Below are 19,005 nucleotides of genomic sequence, written 5' to 3'. Positions count from 1 at the left end.
TCTGTCCCGAGCCCCTGCCCCTCTGTCCAAGCTTCTGCCCCTCTGTCCCGAGCTGCCCTCTTCCAGTGGGGTCATTGAGAGGGGTTGCCATGGTGAGAAAGCCACAGAGGCGGACAATAAGGCGGTAAGACAATGGTGAATCCCGCGCCAGAACCGCCACCGCGGACAGACGCCACCCAGAACGGAGTCCGCACCTTTAACGTTCTGACCTTTATTTCCTGTGTTTTGTATTTAGTTAGTATGGTCAGGGCGTGAGTTGGGTGGGCAGTCTATGTTTGTTTTTCTATGTTTTGGTATTTCAAGCCAAGTATGGTTCTCAATCAGTGGCAGGTGTCATTAGTTGTCTTTGATTGAGAATCAAACTTAGGTAGCCTGGCTTTCACTGTGTGTTTGTGGGTGAAGTCTGTCTTTGCACCAGATAGGACTGTTTTGAGTTTTCACATTTCTTGTTTTTTGTAGTCAGTTGTTCATGTGTACCTTAACGCATTAAAAAGAACCATGGACAATTACCACGCTGCGTATTGGTCCTCTGATCCGTTTCGCCTCTCCTCTTCGGAAGAAGACGAGGAAATTCATTACAACTTTGATATCTCAAAGTGCTGTACAGAAAACCAGCCTAAAACCCCAAACAGCAAGCCATGCAGGTGTAGAAGCACGGTGGCTAGGAAAAACTCCCTAGAAAGGCCAAAACCTAGGAAGAAACCTAGAGAGGAGCCAGGCTATGTGGGGTGGCCAGTCCTCTTCTGGCTGTGCTGGGTGGAGATTATAACAGAACATGGCCAAGATGTTCAAATGTTCATAAATGACCAGCATGGTCGAATAATAATAAGGCAGAACAGTTAAAACTGGAGCAGCAGCACAGTCAGGTGGACTGGGGACAGCAAGGAGTCATCATGTCAGGTCGTCCTGGGGCACGGTCCTTGGGCTCAGGTCCTCCGAGAGAGAGAGAGAAAGAAAGAGAGAATTAGAGAGAGCATATGTGGGGTGGCCAGTCCTCTTCTGGCTGTGCCGGGTGGAGATTATAACAGAACATGGCCAAGATGTTCAAATGTTCATAAATGACCAGCATGGTCAAATAATAGTAAGGCAGAACAGTTGAAACTGGAGCAGCAGCATGGCCAGGTGGACTGGGGACAGCAAGGAGTCATCATGTCAGGTAGTCCTGGGGCATGGTCCTAGGGCTCAGGTCAGTTGAAACTGGAGCAGCAGCATGGCCAGGTGGACTGGGGACAGCAAGGAGTCATCATGTCAGGTAGTCCTGGGGCATGGTCCTAGGGCTCAGGTCCTCCAAGAGAGAGAAAGAAAGAAGGAGAGAATTAGAGAACGCACACTTAGATTCACACAGGACACCGAATAGGACAGGAGAAGTACTCCAGATATAACAAACTGACCCTAGCCCCCCGACACAAACTACTGCAGCATAAATACTGGAGGCTGAGACAGGAGGGGTCAGGAGACACTGTGGCCCCATCCGAGGACACCCCCGGACAGGGCCAAACAGGAAGGATATAACCCCACCCACTTTAGGGATATCTTCAACCACCAACTTACCATCCTGAGACAAGCCTGAGTATAGCCCACAAAGATCTCCGCCACGGCACAACCCAGACAGGATGACCACAACAGTGAATCAACCCACTCAGGTGACGCACACCCTGCAGGGACGGCATGAGAGAGCCCCAGTAAGCCAGTGACTCAGCCCCTGTAATAGGGTTAGAGGCAGAGAATCCCAGTGGAAAGAGGGGAACCGGCCAGGCAGAGACAGCAAGGGCTGGTTTCTTAGCAGATATGCAGCACAGCATCTGGACTGATCATTACCCTGAGAAAACATCACTTAACAAGTTGAGAGCGACAGCTTTGTAAGGCCTATCCCTGGCAAATCAGAGAATAAAATAACTCAGCTACAGGACACCAGGAGTGCCTGTTACTTGTGCTAATCTACTCGTGCAAGTGTCTGAAAGCCCTGAGGATTATCTGGTCATAATAATAAGAATGGTCAAGTGGATGATTTCTCCACTCACAAGACTGACCAGAGATCTACCGATCCAGTTGGTGTCTCTATAGTGGTGAAGAAAATGTATGAGTCTCAGGGGATCACAAATCCGAAATGGGGGTGTTAGCAGCACCCCCCCCTTGATACCTCTCTGATGGCACCTCACATTAGCAAACACATGTCCGCCATTGAACCAGAGACCAACCCTGGAAAAGATGCTGAGGTAGTCCATCCCGACCATCATACAATGAGGCTCTGGATCTAGCTCTGGTACCAAAGAAAAACCCAGCAATAATGGTTGGTGCAACAGGGTACAAGAGAGATGCAAAATGGACCATTGTTACCAACAGAAGAGATGAAGAGTCTCCAAATCTTAAATCTAACATGGCTCAAGGTCTGGAGGAACCCAAAGGCCCCCCACTTCCTGTCACGCAGGGTGTGAGTGAACAAGCTCCTCGTCAACGAAATAAAACAGCATTTTACAGAAGAAGAGGGGCTGGGATGGAGCATGTGAAATATACTGGTATTTATTTTAATTTTAACTTGCATTGTTATGTGTTTGCTGTAGCAGTGTGCAGTGGTGTAAAGTACTTATGTAAAAATATGTTAAAGTACTACTAATGTAATTTTTTTAATGGTATCTGTTCTTTACTATTTATATTTCTGACAACTTTTACTTTACTACATTTCTAAAGAAAATAATCTACATTTTACTACATACATTTTCCCGGACACCCAAAAGTACTTGTTACATTTTGAATGCTTAGCAGGACAGGAAAATTGTGTAATTCACGCACTTATCAATCAAACATCCCTGGTCATCCCTATTGCCTCTGATCTGACAGACTCACTAAACACAAATGCTTCAATTGTAAATTACGTCTGAGTGTTGGAGTGTGTCCCTGGCAATCTGTAAATAAATAAAAAGCAAGAAAATTGTGCTGTCTGGTTTGCTTAATGTAAGGAATTTGAAATAATTTGTGCTTTTACTTTTGATACTTAAGTATGTTTAAAACCAAATACTTTTACTCAAGTAGTATTTTACTGGTTGACTTTCACTTGAGTCATTTTCTATTAAGGTATCTTTACTTTTACTCAAGTATGACAATTGGGTACTTTTTCCACCATTGGCGGTGCGTGGGGTAAAATCACTGGGGAAGCCAAGCCATGTATTGTGATAATTGTGTTGTTTGCTCTATAACCTGTTAGTTCATATGCCTTGCGACAGTGATATATAGGCCTAAGGCCGAGACAAGTAGAAGACAGTGGCAGAATAAATTCAACCACACCTTTGTTTCGTCACAAAACCAGAGAGCAACATCTGTCCGGTGAAGTCCACAAAGCATATTGCATGTAACAAACAGTTACATGACCTACAGCATGGTAAAGCAAATGAACGTTTCCAAAATGTTCTGACCACTAAAACAACTATTGATTTAGAACCACGGAGAGTTACTGCAAATTGCAAAGAAAACAGGAGCTGCCTCCACCCTTCCAGCACTATTTCAACTTCAAACTCATCAAACCACCTATGCTTAGTCTAATACAGTGACAACAAAAAGATACCAAAAACAATTTAGTCCAATCAATGTAAGCTAAATATCATGTGTCTGTCCATGGTTCTGATTTCTGTGTGTGTGTGTGTGTGTGCCCGAAGGTGCGCATTCGTGCAAGTAGAAAAATACATGTTGACTCACCCTACTTGTAGAGAAACACCAATGCCATCCTCCTCTCTTTCATGTTGAACCAGTATCACTCTGACATACAGTACACTGTGTTTGCAGTACTTCTGAAATCAATAACTATTTGACTATTTGAAAGCACCTATTTGAACAAAATAGGTGCTTTTGGTACTTGTTAAAACAATTCAAACAAAAACGAATCTCAATTTCCTGTGTTTCCAGTGTTTCTCCAGTTCTTAATCATCAGTGCACTAATTCAAGACTCTGCTGGTGAGCTCTGCTTTTTTTGTCAATGTTTGCTCTTTAAACGTTTTGAGAATTCTTTTGCAATGAAAAGCTCGATACATTCTGATATGTGTTTAAATTGATAGAGTCATGTCTTTACAGTCATGTAAAGAGCTCTACTTGACTGACACACATGCAGGAAGTGGAACACAGGGATTTTCTCTCTCCCTATGTCTCTTTCCCTCTCTCTCTCTCCCACTCTGTGTGAGATGTGTATTGCTTTAAACAACTAATCAACCACGGATGTTTAGTTGGGTGGCTTTTAACTATTATTTTTGAATCAACCAATAAAAATGTAATGGAGATTTTAAAAAGTTAAATCCATCTAAACTCAGTAAAAAAAGAAATGTCCTCTCACTGACAACTGCAACAACTACATTCAGCAAATGTAACGTGTAAATATTTGTATGAACATAACAAGATTCAACAACAGACATTAACTGAAAAAGTTCCACAGACATGTGACTAATAGAAATGGTATAATGTGTCCCTGAACAAAGGTGGGGTCAAAATCAAAAGTAACAGTCAGTATCTGGTGTGGCCACCAGCTGCATTAAGTTCTGCAGTGCATCTCCTCCTCGTGGACTGCACCAGATTTGCCAGTTCTTGCTGTGAGATGTTACCCCACTTTTCCACCAAGGCACCTGCAAGTTCCCGGACATTTCTAGCCCTCACCCTCCGATCCAACAGGTCCCAGACGTGCTCAATGGGATTGAGATCCGAGCTCTTCGCTGGCCATGGCAGACCACTGACATTTCTGTCTTGCAGGAAATAAAGCAGAGAATGAGCAGTATGGCTGGTGGCATTGTCATGCTGGAGGGTAATGTTAGGACGAGCCTGCAGGAAGGGTACCACACGAGGGAGGAGGATGTCTTCCCTGTAACGCACAGCATTGAGATTGCCTGCAATGACAACAAGTTCAGTCCGATGATGCTGTGACACACCGCCCAGACCATGACGGACCCTCCACCTCTAAATTGATCCCACTCCAGAGTACAGGCCTCGGTGTAACGCTCATTCCATCGACGATAAACGTGAATCCGACCAATCTGAGACAAAACCGTGACTCGTCAGGGAAGATAACTTTTTGCCAGTCCTGTCTGGTCCAGCGACGGTGGGTTTGTGCTCATAGGCGACGTTGTTGCCGGTGATGTCTGGTGAGGACCTGCCTTACAACAGGCCTACAAGCCCTCAGTCCAGCCTCTCTCAGCCTATTGCGAACAGTCTGAGCACTGATGGAGGGATTGTGCATCTTGGTGTAATTTGGGCAGTTGTTGTTGCCATCCTGTACCTGTCCCGCAGGTGTGATGTTCGGATGTACCGATCCTGTGCAGGTATTGTTACACGTGGTCTGCCACTGTGAGGACGTTCAGCTGTCCGTCCTGTCTCCCTGTAGCGCTGTCTTAGGCGTCTCACAGTACGGACATTGCAATTTATTGCCCTGGCCACATTTGCAGTCCTCATGCCTCCTTGCAGCATGCCTAAGGTACGTTCACGCAGATGAGCAGGGACCCTGGGCATCTTTCTTTTGGTGTTTTTCAGAGTCAGTAGAAAGGCCTATTTAATGTCATAAGTTTTCATAACTGTGACCTTAATTGCCTAACGTCTGTAAGCTGTTAGTGTCTTAACGACCGTTCCACAGGTGCATGTTCATTAATTGTTTATGGCTTAATGAAGATCTGTGTAATTATTTGGATTTTTACGAATTATCTTTGAATGACAGGGTCCTGAAAAAGGGACATATCTTTTTTTTGCTGAGTTTATATGATCAAGCTGCTCAGGAAAATGTAATATTCCAAATGTGTTAATTTTAATTTTCCTACTTGCTGCCTTTGTGTTCATCCATGCCTCCTTTTTGTGTTATCTCAGGAAGTTGTTCAGCCTGCAATGACGACGGATGTGCAATAGTGCAGACAATATATGGATCGAATGACACCCTATTGTATCAGAGAAGTAACCCCATGGAAAACCTCACAAGTTGTTCCACCATCTCTGCACCACCTCCTCAGAGTCGGAGATGCATTGTGTGTCTTGCTGATACCAGAGCTATGGTCCTCTTTTGCTCAGACAGCGGGGAAGTAGCTGGGCCACTCGACTGGGAGGTTGATGGCGTCCGATTGAAAAACATCTCTATGGTTGGTAAGTATAACATATGGCTGAAATAGGACTTAATAGTGAATTAAAGCAATTTGACAAAACAGATTTTGATATAACATTCAACCGTCAGGATGGGAAATCTGTCTTCAAAGTTGTATATTGTCTTTTGTTTTTAAAATGTGATTTGTTATTCTATAAATAAGTAATTCAAATACCCTACCCTCAATTGATGTTTATAATCATAAACTGTTTTAATGACAGACTGCCCTGCCATGAAGACTGTCCCTCGTACAATAGGTAACTGCCTTGCTGGTCTTCTATCTGGAATTTTATTCCTCATCATGTCTTCTCTACTTTTGGTGGCCTTAACTTCATGTTGTTTTGCAATTATAATATTGACAAAATTCCAGTGAAACTTTCTGCTTTCCATCGGTAGGTCATGGTCCTTAATTTATAAACACAATTTTTCTCCACACAGATATTATATATGGAATGATCGGGATATATTGTATAAAAATATATATATTTTTAAATATTGGTTCTGAAATAATATCCTATTGGTGAGCCAACTGGTAAATGCAGAGGGCTCTTTTACTCAGTTATAAGGAATTCCTATCACTTTACAAGGTCCCTGTAACACCTAAAGATGTTGCAATTGTTTTAGATGCCATTCCCTCAGATGTTGCTCTGTTATTCAGGAACGTGTCAAGACCTGACCCTCAGAGCCTACCTTCTATTGACCCTGTTGACACATCAGTAGGAAAGATTTGTTTCTCTTTTGGTCCATTCAACAACAGAGCGATACGAACCTTGTTTCAGCAGGATGTTGTATCTATACCTTATGTCATGCCTTATTAGAATGGATTTATTGATAATATCTGTTGGAAAAAGTTTGGATGTTGCCACACACATACCTACTTGTTAACAAAATGAAGGACGTTTCCTTTAAAATTATTCATAAATATTATCCTGCCAACCACTATATGAAGAAGTTTAAAGAAAACATCAACTCAAATAGCTCCTTTTGTAATGACCACCCAGAAACAGTGTTGAATCTTTTTTGGCATTGTATTCATGTATGAAAACTGTGGCAAGACATCAGTAGATTTATAATTGAACACATTTATGAAGATTTTACACTATTGTGGAGAGATGTACTGCTTGGATTCTTTACATACAATAGAAATAAGCTGAAACATTTTTATGTAATTAATTGTATTATTCTTTTGGCCAAATTTCATATACACAAATGTAAATTTACAAACAAAAAAACTGATTTTCTTACCCTACAAACATTAATTGAACTGTATTTTAAGACGGTGAAATACTCCTACTAACAAAAAAGCTGTATGTATGTCCCTTAAAAGTGTATGTATGTCCATTAAGATCCTTGTGTAATTGTAATGTGATATTGTACCCCCTAGCCCCTATTGTCCATTGTATATAATCTATATATACTCGTGTTCCCTCATGTACTTTCTGTATTGATTTGTTGTTAATAAAAAATAAAAATAACTGCCTTGCTGATTAACTGTCAGCTTGGGGATTCGATATGAGGATGGTTTGTTAAGCAATTTACCCTATGCGTGAAATGCCAGTAAAAGCATTTGTGGGCTTCAATTATTAAGCCATAATGCCAGAGGAGGGTGACCAATATTCCGCGGCTAAGGGCTGTTCTTAGTCTCAATGCAATGCGGAGTGCCTGGACCCAGCCTTTATCCGTGGTATATTAGCCATATACCAACTTATTGCTATTATAAACTGTAGAGCAGTAAAAATACATATTTTGTCACACCCATGGTATATGGTCTGATATACCATGGTTGTCAGCCAATCAGCATTCAGGGCTCGAACCACCAGTTTTTCTATTTGAGTTGGTTTATGTTTGAGTTTGATTTGTGGACTTCCAAGTATTTCATTTTCCTTGAAGAAAGTTTGTTTTACATAGTTTTCACTCTGAATGTCCTTAGCGATGGTATCCTACAAGTTTCACATAGTTTTGATTGCGATTCCTGAAACCACTTCATACAGATTCTTACATCAGTGTTTTAACAGATGTTTACCTATCCCACTGTTCCCGGGCGCCGAAGACGGAGATGTCGATTATGGCGGCCCCCGCACCTCTCTGATTCAGAGGGGTTGGGTTAAATGTGGAAGACACATTTCAGTTGAACGCATTCAGTTGTACACTGACTAGGTATCCCCCTTTCCCTTAAAACAGTGTTTTACTAGACCAGAAGCTTAAGGTCGCAACATTTCTAATGCTTAGTATTGAGGGGGAATAAGAACTAGTTTCGAGCTGGGCAATACCAACTATCACTCCCGGTAGTTTGAAGTGGAACGGGTGTATCCCAGGTCACGTTCAAATGCACATTATCAATGCAGAGGGCGATAAACTGTAATTGGTAAAAAAAGTATTAATGTTTTTTTTTCTCAACACAATTCACATTCAAATCTTAGGGGTGGCCAATGGAAACTAGTTTACAACGGCCACCCCTAGGATTCACATCGAACGTCCCCCGTTGTGCCAGAGGCTTGGCAGTCTCACCTGTCAGGTCCGCCTCCTACTCGCATACCTACACCGCGAGACAAAATGTCGGAAGTAGGCCTATCTAGTTAAGAAAAAAAACAATACATGGTTGCGGTTCTACAAGGTTTCGAATGGCTTTTATGCAGGTCTTGAATTCATTACTATACATAGTTTTTTTAATTGAGGCTTTTAAATTTAAACTAAAATATATTCACTTCGGATCGAAAAATGTTCCTGACTTTCGTCGTGACCGTCCTTATGGCAACAGGTAGGGAGAGGAAATGGAATGTTTTTCAAGGCAGGGTCAGGGCCCAATGTAATCAATAAGTTTGTTACTGATGTGCGTATTTATTAATACTCTTTATTTTAAACAGTTTATATGATCTAATGTTGACTTATTTTGATGTCGAATTCGTAGGCTAAAGTAGCCTTGGCCTCGATTGTTTTTGTTATCGTAAGAGGTAACCTGGATCTCTGGAGTTCGTCGTTTTATCAGGTGTTGGCCACCAAATGGTTAAATCTGTATTCATTTGAACGTTTATAAATGCTAATCATCTGTTGGCTTCATGACGTGCCCGAAATACTATGTTTATGTATTTTTTACAGTTTTGTGTAGGCTTTGTAGAATCATCACCTATAAGAAATATTGAGTGTTTTTCCTAAAGAAAGAAAATAGCCCTATGTATTCAGATAATGAGTGATTTTGTGATGTATTAGTTAACTCACGGATTTCCAGTATATTTACATGTCAGAATATAATACATTAAGGATTTACTAGAGACTTTCATTTTTAAGCCGGAATCATAGTCAAAGCCTTTAAAAAAAGGCTTTACTTTCAGATCAAGTATTCATCATATCATTGCTATTTTTTTTGTCTCCTGACATTTTTTTGTACTCAAACATGGCCTGGAATAAGATGAAGGGGTGTAATTCCACAGGGATGCTAACTTTTTGACAAGAAGAACGGTGAAGCAATCTTAGCAAGTTGAAGTTTCTGATTGAGCCAAGTAACAGCATCTAATATGTTCATGCCAAATGCCCATGTCTGCCTTATACATTTGATACAATTTGACCCCCTATGAAATGTAGAATTCAGTCAAAGCTGAACTATGACATCATCTCACTGAGTCTAGGGCTATGCTATTACTGAAATGTGGAGTTTTGTTGATGAAACATGCCGGGCTGAAGGTCTTGGTGACTCATTGCATCTACTCTATGATACCAGTCTTTAGTTATGAAAGACCTTTGTGAATATCACTTACAGATTGGTCAACTTCCTGCCACACCCAGAGTGCCTTAAATCTCACTCAAACAGAGCTGCTGAATTACAAACTAAGTTAGAAAATGTAACAATTAATGTACTCACAAGAAAAGTTAGCTGCCTTCAGTTAACAACAAACACTTTCTTGCGCACTGTTATGGGTGGTGAAGATATCGATCTCTACCTGCATGCATTGAGACAAACTATCCTCTTTAAAGACCCCCTATTCTCTCTCCAGGCTCCACTATGGCCATCTCTGTCCAGTGTCCTGTCAAGAGGTATGTGGTCATCCTGTTCCAGCCGGTCACGCTCACCTGCAACTTCCAGACGTCTTCCACGCAGCCACCCGTCATCACCTGGAGGTACAAGTCCTACTGCAGGGACCCCATCCAGGCAGCCCTGAACCCCAGCAGTGCTGACAACATTCTGTCCCAGAACAACCCTAACTACAACGCCAACATTGAGTGTGCCGACAACTTGCGGACAGTGCGCATCGTGGCCTCCAAGCTGGGCAGTGCTGTTACTCTGGGCCTGGAGTACCAGGGGCGCAAAGTCAGCATCTTGAACAGTGAGTTTGGCTTTTAGTGATTTCAAATGTGATGTGTGTGTGGGGTGGCGGGCAAGCGCACCGGTGTGTGTGTATATGTGCCTGTCTCTCTCTGTCTGCGTGTTACTTCCATTACAAGACTCCTATACCACAAGGAGTCTTGTCTGTTGCCAGTGTCCCCTCATCAAACCCACCCTACTTGTCTCTTTAGACGCAGACCTGAACCTTGCCCAGACGGCGTGGGGAGACAGCGGCGTGTACGTGTGCTCTGTGGTGTCTTCTCAGGATCTGACAGGAAACAGCGAGGACTACACAGAGCTCATAGTTCTGGGTGAGTGGCTCCTATCCTCATAGGCCATTTTTAGAGCTCCCCTGACCTGTTGTCATCTATCCACCCTTCCACCACCACCCCTCCATCTCTCTACCAAGTCCTATTCTACTGCTCCCCACAGAACTGCTGTCCTGTTGAGGAACAATCACTAATTTTCTCTGTGCTAGTTTCCCCTTAGTTCGCTTGGGTTTATTTGTTGAGTTAGCTGGACACTGTGTGGGGCAACACAACATCTGATAGCAGTAGCAATCAAATGTAAAAGATCTTGAAAAGCCAAGTCCAATTTTCAGGCAGTTCCACAATTTCCAAATGTGCTATTTGATTCCTGGTTGTGCTTTATGAGACTGCTCAGTGACGTTTCTTCGGGAGGATCCATGGCTTCTATTTTGAAGTGATTCGTGAATGACCACTTAGCAGGGACTTCCAAGAAGGACAAGTTGTTGTGAGGGAGACTCAAGAGGGCAAAGGTGTAGTCATTTATTAGAAAGATATAGTTGGGGCTTTTTAAAATAATTGTGGCTTTCTTTCTTTCACAGAGAGAAAGTCAAATACCACTGATCTCCTGCCTGAGATTGACTTACTGGTTATGGAAGGTACTTTCCAATTTGCCCCTTATAATCAGTAGAGCCTAACCCTAGCCTAAGAGCCCTGTTTTTTAAGATATGTCAACTATGCCACTGTTTTATGTTCAGTTTCCGGTGAATAATATTTGGCCTGAACCCACAGCTTTGAACGGGACAACATATGGTCAGGGTGGTTAGAAAATGTAGTCTGAGAAGCAGGCCCGCCTTGAGAAAGGCTGACAAAAACTAAAGTTTTGCTGGTTTACTTTAACAAGCTGGTTGATGTTTTTATCAAGGTAGTTTGTGCAACGATTTTGGCTGTACTGAATCAAGCCTTGGTCAATTTTTAAACATTACAACACCTTCAATGTCTACCTTTTTAGTATGAGGAGCCACATTGCTTAACATATCAAAGTAATGCTCAACAGACAGCTAAAAAGCTTTAACCCCCCCCCACCTCTTTACAATGATCTTGTTTTGACTTGTCCTTGCATGGAAAGTCCCCTCACAACAACTTAAAAAACTGATTGTTAACCCATGAAATATACAATTAGTTGGTTGCATTGATTAAAAAGTGATATTCAACTCTAAATTGCTTTTTCTCTCCTTCATGGTCGAGACTGCAAAACTCTCAGCAGAACATAACTATAGCCCTAAAGGCTGTGACATTGTTGCGATATGAGGCCACTCAGCACATAGCTCTGGTCTGTCTTGTGTCGGCTCAAACAGCAAATGAACTCTTTTTCAGTCAGACTGCAGCCTATGACATTTATAGGCGATGTGTGGTTGAAGTGAGTATGTCCTCTTTCACTATATTGGCATATATTGTTTTTTTCCCATGCAGCTAGCTCCCTCATCTTTTATTTTTACCTTTATTTAACCAGGCAAGTCAGTTAAGAAAAAATTCTTATTTTCAATGACGGCCTAGGAACAGTGGGTTAACTGCCTGTTCAGGGGCAGAACGACATATTTGTACCACTAGGCTACCCTGCCGCCCCAGGGCACACCCCAGTCATTCTAACAGAATGACTCACGTGAAATCTGGTTTCTCTGATGTCTGAAATGAACCTCTCGTGTAGATGCTCCAATGTTTACTGCTTGTCATTGTGACTTTTCACCCAATACATACTGTAGCCTTTGCATACTAGACTGACCATTGGACTAGCCAAGCTACAGGTTATAATACAAATGTTTATTTTTCTATACTAGGGCTCTGTTCTCAAGTGTTCTTGATAGACTTGTATGTCATTTTCTGGTCCACATTTTTGAAGAAATTAGCGTTTGTCAAGTTGGCTATTTGAACAGTAGAAGTGTTCCACTTCTCTGGTTTAAACAGAGCCAAGGGAAACCTAGAACTGCCTGAACAAGTGCTATGTGAATACAGAAACATTAATATTCAACCACGCTGGTAGTCACCCAGAGAACGCAGAGATGTTTCATTTTGACTGAATGGCACACACATTAGCTTGCCCATACATACATACATAATTATAATATCTCGCTCTCTGTCTTGCTCTCTGTCTCGCTCTCTCTACTCTTTCTCTGTCTACAGACTGGTTGTTGGTGGTACTGGTAGTGTTTGGCTTCCTGCTGCTGTTGCTCCTCATAGCGATCTGTTGGTGCCAGTGCTGCCCCCACACCTGCTGCTGCTACATCAGCTGCCCCTGCTGCCCTGAGAAATGCTGCTGCCCACGGGCACGTAAGTACCACTCTCCACCGCTCTGTAGAAAACCCGGCACTGTTTACCTTACATTTGCCATTCTCATGTACATGTTATTTATACAGTATGTGCTGCTACTCTTATCTTCTCGGGGCTCCCAAGTGGCGCAGCGGTCTAAGGCACTGCATCTCAGTGCTAAAGGCGTCACTACGGACCCTTGTTTGATTCCAGGCTGTATCACAACCGGCTGTGATTGGGAGTCCCGTAGGGCGGCGCACAATTAGTGTTAGGGTTTGGCCATGGTAGGCCGTCATTGTAAATAAGAATTAGTTCAGAACTGACTTGCCTAGTTAAATAAAGGTTAAATAAAAATAAATACAATACAGTTCATAGAAAGACATAAGGTTTTGCTCACAACACACTAGTTGTATTGAATTTCATCATGACTTATAATTAAACACATTTTAACAGACCAATAAAGTAAACCCCGGCAAATGAGGCCTCCAGAATATGCATTTAGAGTATGCGACCTAACTACAGCATTAATGTGTCGCAACACTGAACTGACTCCTCTCAATTCAGTGTACGAAGCAGGCAAGGCGGTGAAGTCGGGCATCCCCAGCCACTACGCCCCCACGCTCTATGCTCCCAGCATGTACCCCCAGCCACCCTACGGAGGGGGCATGCAACAGCCCGGCATACCCATGCTGCCCCTGCCCCAGGGAATGGGCGGCCCCCCACTGCACCCCAACGGCTACGGACGGGAGTACGACAGAGCCAGCTCAGGTGACTTACAGCCCCTCTCCAGTTTTAACATGACAATTAGCTAGAAAAAAGCAAGGACTTGATGTGTGACTTTCGTTTCTCAGTTTTGTTTGGACTGATGCTCCTCTTGCTCTCAGATCTCACTACTGCACGTTTTCACAGCAATGTGGTTTTCAACGCTGGTGTGAGGAACATTTTTGTTGATAAATCTCTGTTTTTTTGTTTTCTGTTTGTAGTTGGACAAGGCTCCCAGGTGCCTTTGCTGCATGACCAGGACAGTGGCGCAGGAGACCAAAGTGAGTAGTCAAAATGGTTACTACAAAATCCTCAGTCTGTTTGATTATTTGTGATAGTACATAAATCTAACCAGACCTATAGCTGAGCCCCCAAAGCATCTTGGGGGGGGGCTGAGAAATGTCATCATATTTCATCTTGTCACTAGGGTTGGGCTCAGTACCATTTCCATTCAGTCAATTTACAAAGTAAACTGAAATTCCCATTCCAATTTTCCTCATTGCTTTTCAAAGGAATTTTAGTTTACTTCCTGAATTGAAATGGAATTGAGACCAACCCTGCTTCTCACAATGTCTCATTTTTTTTAAACCTTTATTTTACTAGGCAAGTCAGTTAAGAACAAATTCTTATTTTCAATGACGGCCTAGGAACAGTGGGTTAACTGCCAGTTCAGGGGCAGAACGACCGATTTTGTACCTTGTCAGCTCGGGGATTTGAACTTGCAACCTTTCGGTTACTAGTCCAATGCTCTAACCACTAGGCTACCCTGCCTGATTTACTCGCTCCTCCTCAGCTCGGAGTGGCTACCGTATCCAGGTGGACCCAGATGGGAACGCAACGCGGGCCATCTACTACATGGAGAGACAGCTATCCAACCTGGACCCCACACGGTCTGGTGATGCCGGTGGGAAGTACAACCGCTGTGAGTCTTACATCTACACATAAACACACCCAGGTCAACTGTACTGTACTGCGGAGTTCTGGGCCTGTAATCACAAAGAGCCTCAGAGTAGGAGTGCTGTTCTAGGATCAGTTCAAACTTTTAGATCATAGGAGACGCTTTTTGAATATGGTCCCTAGGCTCGTCTCTTAATCAATGTTGTGTTTTATGGTTGTTGTTCAATTGAAAGGGTCAAGTTTTCGTTCATTTCACTTGGATCCTTCAACGGGCTTCATCAACTTTAATGTGTTGTAATGTTCTTTGATGGGGCTTTTTAACTCTGACTCGTGCTTGATCTATGTCTGTCTTTCTTGAGCGTTTTCCCATCCTCTTTTTCCTTCTCCTCTCCACCCATCTTTCTCTCTCTGTCGCTCTCTCTCAGTGGATGGGGGGATGAGCGAGGTGAGCTCCCTACACGATGACCCCCGGGGCCGTGGCGGCGGCCGCTCCCAGGCCCCGCCCCTCGCCACCGTGTACGACCAGGACGAGGCCATGAGCACCATCAGCAGCGTGTCCGCGCACGGCCAGCGGGGGCGTGACGACTACCCGCGGCGAGGAGGTGGGCCCTCCCCCCACATGGGGGCCCAGGGACGCGCTCGCTCCATGGACAATCTGGATAACTTCGCCCGCCGAGACCGCTACCCCAGAGACCCCCGGGATCCCCGCGAGGACTACCCTCCCCGACGCCGTGACGGAGGAGGAGGAGCCAGAGATCGCAGAGGGTGAGGCTCTTATTTGGCGCCTCTCTCACTCTTTCTCCTTCTAGTGCATGAGCCTTACCTCTCAGAGGTCAAATCTGGGGAAGATAATGATTCGACCCACTGTTTTTTCTCCTCTCAGCTCGGATGATGACTTTAGCAGCCGCGGAGGCTACGACCGCGGCCGTAACTTTGACGACAGCAGACGGCGCGAGCCCTCCCCTGACGACCATCGTCACGGAGGCAGCCCGGTCAGCGGTCTCCAGGGGAGACGTAGCCGTGATGACCTGATGGCCATCGAACGTGATCGGGAGCGTGGTGGCGGCCGTGGCGGTGGGCGGGACGCCTACGATGATAGCTTTCTGCGGGAAGCCATGGAGAAGAAGCGTCTAGGCGAGCAGCAGAGGGCGAGGAGCCGCGAGCGCCTGGACAGCGACAGCGAGCGCTCGGACCGAGGCAGGGCCCCCCGCGGACCCCCTCCACTCCCCATGTCCCCGCCCTCCACCTACCCCGTCCGTCGCTACGATGACAACTACCCAGCCCCTCCCCCGCCCCCCTACATTAGTGATGACGAGAGCTTGACGTCCTGCAAGAAGAGCAACCTGCGCAAGGTCAGTCATCACAGAGTTTTGCATATGGACATTGAGCATTCAGGGTGCCACTCAAGGCCATTGCCAAAATGCCTCATTGATTGTTTCATTCATAGAACTACTTTCATCAACATAGTTAAAGGAATACTTTGGGATTTTGGCAATGAAGCCCTTTATCTACTTCCCCAGATTCAGATGAACGAGTGGATGCCCTTTTTTGTCTCTGCGTGCAGCTTGAAGGGAAAGATAGCATGCTGTTCCCATAGCATTTCAGTCATTGCGCTAACGCTAGTTAGCATTTGCTCGCGAAAATACCACAAACTTTGTTCATACAGGATGTTGAGACATAAAAATGTTATCCACGAGTTTTACCTAAACATCAGACTGTTACCATGGTTATTCCATGGATAATCAGTCAAAGAAGTCACTGTGAAAAGACGCAATAGTCTCTACAAGCCAGAATGTTGACTAAATTGGTTGTCCGTGCTTTTGGTCCTTTTGCCGGAAGGTAGTGGAGATCAAATGTCCACAGTAAAGTATTGTTTCCCCAACTTTTTGCGGCGCCGGTAGGTTTATGTCGCATGTGTTTTCCATTTCCTGATGCAGTTCACGTGATGCACAATATGTAAAGAATAGTCGAATGTAACCGAACGTTGTCGACTGAAGTCCATTCCCTCACAATCATTTGGAAGTGCTTGTGAAATCTGCTAGCTGATTGCGTGCGATAACGTTCGGTCTCTGCTTCGGTTAAGCTCGGCCATTGCTGACATATTGTGCAAGTAGCGTGCGAATTGCATCATAATTGAAACTACAAACCGATATACAGACCAGCATAGTGAAAGTCGGGTTGATAACAATACTCTGGGTATTTTGTGTCAGATTAAGGTAAAGTACGTTCAAATATAGTTTATTCAGCATTCTTACTTGAGATGGGACTGTTCACAAAAGGGAGTCTATATGTTAGAGACTAGAGAAGAGTCTTCCACTCTCGGATTTGTAGAGGCTACAACGAGTTCCTCTGACTCTGGGGAGGTAGATAAAGGGCTTCATTGCCAAAATCCCCAAGTATCCCTTTAATGCCAGTTACAAAATAGTATAATCATATTCAGCAGAACAAACAAACAAATATCCAGATCCTAGTTTTGCCAGAATTGTGGTGGTATGTTTTAGCATGTTTTTAGCTTGTTGTCTCTAGATTGATAGTAATGCTTTATAGTACAGTATCAGGCCAACTCATCGTTCTGTTTGTTTCAACTCTCTTTCTTTTCTGACAGAATGGAGCCGTGAGTCGGGAGAGTCTGGTGGTGTGAGACGTTCAGTATCCCCCAGCGTAACTGTTCTGTCCCGTAACACAATGACCAATTGTCTATGTAAATAGTACTAATGTTGCAAACTTGCTACCGTGATTTTATATTCAATGCCTAAACTAAGATATCAAAATTTGACGGTGCAAATATATGTACAAATGACCTTATTGGGGTAATTTAGTAATTGATTGCTTCATATTTACTGAAAACATTGTCAGCCTTATGTCCTCTCAATTCATTTGAATGTACAGAGTAGCTCTAACTGAAGTGCTAAGTGTGGTTGAACATACCGAGGACTTAATTAAAGTAGACTACGCTGGAATGGCAGTAGTCAAAGTAAACCATTCATTTTCACTTTACAGTCATCTTACAGTCAATGTGAGTATGAATGTGAGTAACCCGGAGCTTTAAGTTTCTAAAGCAAGTATTAATTTGAACTTTTAATTACTTACTGTGAGAAGTCATGGATTTATTTTTATTGAAAATTAGATCATGCTGTACATTTGAAATGGAATAGATTTTATTAGGGCGGGAGGTAGCCTAGCGGTTAAGAGAGTTCTTCACTTAGTCGCAGTGCCGACTAAGTGAAAAATCTGCTAATGTACCCTTGTGCAAGGCACTTTACCTTAATTGCTCTGTATAAGAGTGTCGAGTAAATGACTAAAATCGAATAATAGCCATGTTATTTTTACATTGCGTTTATCATCGTATTTAGAGTATTGGATTAGTTTTAACTGTCTGTCCAGCATGTATTTGTCATGAATAATGTCAGCCATAGGCAGATTATATATATTTTTTTACATTGCTATGAAAAATGAACTTGCTGCATTGTTGTACAGTCTACTTGTCATACCCACTGTCCGTGCTGTGTTTACTGTGATTTACAACAGGCGTCATTTTACAATAAATCTTTTTCAAAATGCTCGGTGCTTTTTTCTCTCTATAAAATACATTCTATAGGGCGAACTTCTACTTAAGTCAAATATTCACTTAGTCATGCATTGATGTCAATTGGAAAGGAAGTGAAAATTCAATAATAAGCGATCTGACATGCTGTTCTCGGTGGTACCACCGGACGTCACTGTCTTGTTTCTGTGGCATGAAGAAGAGCTGTTCGCTGAGGGAGTATCATGTAGGGAATACTGTATGACATACAGAAGGCACGATAGTATTTCAATATTTGTTTCTGTCTTTATGGGTATCTACTATTTGACCACATGAATGTCATTACCATACGTTGTCTTTCCTATTTTCATAGATTGAAATCTTAAGGCCTATTGCTTGTCCGATTTCCATGTTCAACATCTGCCAATATGTATACATGATGGATGTTTGTGTAACGCTGTGTCTGACTGAACGGTGCCCTCTGTTTATACCTGTTATTGAAATATGTTCAGGATTTTGAATTGTTGCCACATTTTGTTACGGCAAGTCGTGAGGATTGGTACTGTACAAGGTAAGAAACCTGCTGCCACCTGCTTGGTACATCGGCTCCACCAGCACACCAGATGTTGCTGTGTCACCCTGCTTTTGGATAGATCCAATCAAATATACAAACTTTAAGAGTTATATAGATAATTATAAACTGAGTGGTTCGAGCCCTTTATGTGGATTGACTGAAAGCCGTGGTATATATTGAAACGTGTTTCACAAAGGAAGCCAAACAGTCTTTTAGTCAATGTTATTCACTCACTACAACCTGCTTGACACTACAATGTAATGTTTTGCCTATATAAAGAAA

The 19,005-nt window shown here is 43.2% G+C and overlaps 1 protein-coding gene across 4 annotated transcripts; it reads left to right on the top strand.

Annotated features, from left to right (window-relative positions):
* Positions 1-8,589: 8,589 nt before the first annotated feature.
* LOC118364336 (lipolysis-stimulated lipoprotein receptor-like) lies at positions 8,590-18,186 on the top strand. 4 transcript variants are annotated; one of them, XM_035745808.2, is made up of 11 exons: positions 8,590-8,733; positions 10,087-10,416; positions 10,607-10,726; positions 11,263-11,319; positions 12,842-12,988; positions 13,532-13,735; positions 13,951-14,010; positions 14,523-14,651; positions 15,052-15,391; positions 15,510-15,978; positions 17,232-18,186. In XM_035745808.2, exons 2-11 carry the CDS (start codon positions 10,095-10,097, stop codon positions 17,265-17,267), a joined length of 1,884 nt encoding a protein of 627 aa, XP_035601701.1. In that variant the 5' UTR covers positions 8,590-8,733; positions 10,087-10,094; the 3' UTR covers positions 17,268-18,186. The 4 variants fall into 4 exon arrangements, with proteins under 4 accessions (XP_035601701.1, XP_035601699.1, XP_035601702.1 ...); XM_035745806.2 differs by having other exon boundaries at positions 8,604-8,855; XM_035745807.2 differs by lacking the exon at positions 8,590-8,733 and adding an exon at positions 8,906-8,927.
* Positions 18,187-19,005: the final 819 nt, after the last annotated feature.

The sequence above is a fragment of the Oncorhynchus keta genome, chromosome 31 (genome assembly GCF_023373465.1).
Source record: "Oncorhynchus keta strain PuntledgeMale-10-30-2019 chromosome 31, Oket_V2, whole genome shotgun sequence".
Classification (NCBI taxonomy): Eukaryota; Metazoa; Chordata; class Actinopteri; order Salmoniformes; family Salmonidae; genus Oncorhynchus; species Oncorhynchus keta.
This window is presented reverse-complemented; position numbering and strand designations above follow the sequence as displayed.

What these genes read in the sequence shown, in the direction of transcription:
- LOC118364336 (XM_035745806.2), top strand. Translation starts at nt 8,816, where the DNA reads ATGTTCCTGACTTTCGTCGTGACCGTCCTTATGGCAACAG. An exon ending in ATGCTGCTGCCCACGGGCAC is followed by an intron (nt 12,989 to 13,531) that starts GTAAGTACCACT and finishes CTCTCAATTCAG; the next exon opens with TGTACGAAGCAGGCAAGGCG. An exon ending in AGAAGAGCAACCTGCGCAAG is followed by an intron (nt 15,979 to 17,231) that starts GTCAGTCATCAC and finishes CTTTTCTGACAG; the next exon opens with AATGGAGCCGTGAGTCGGGA.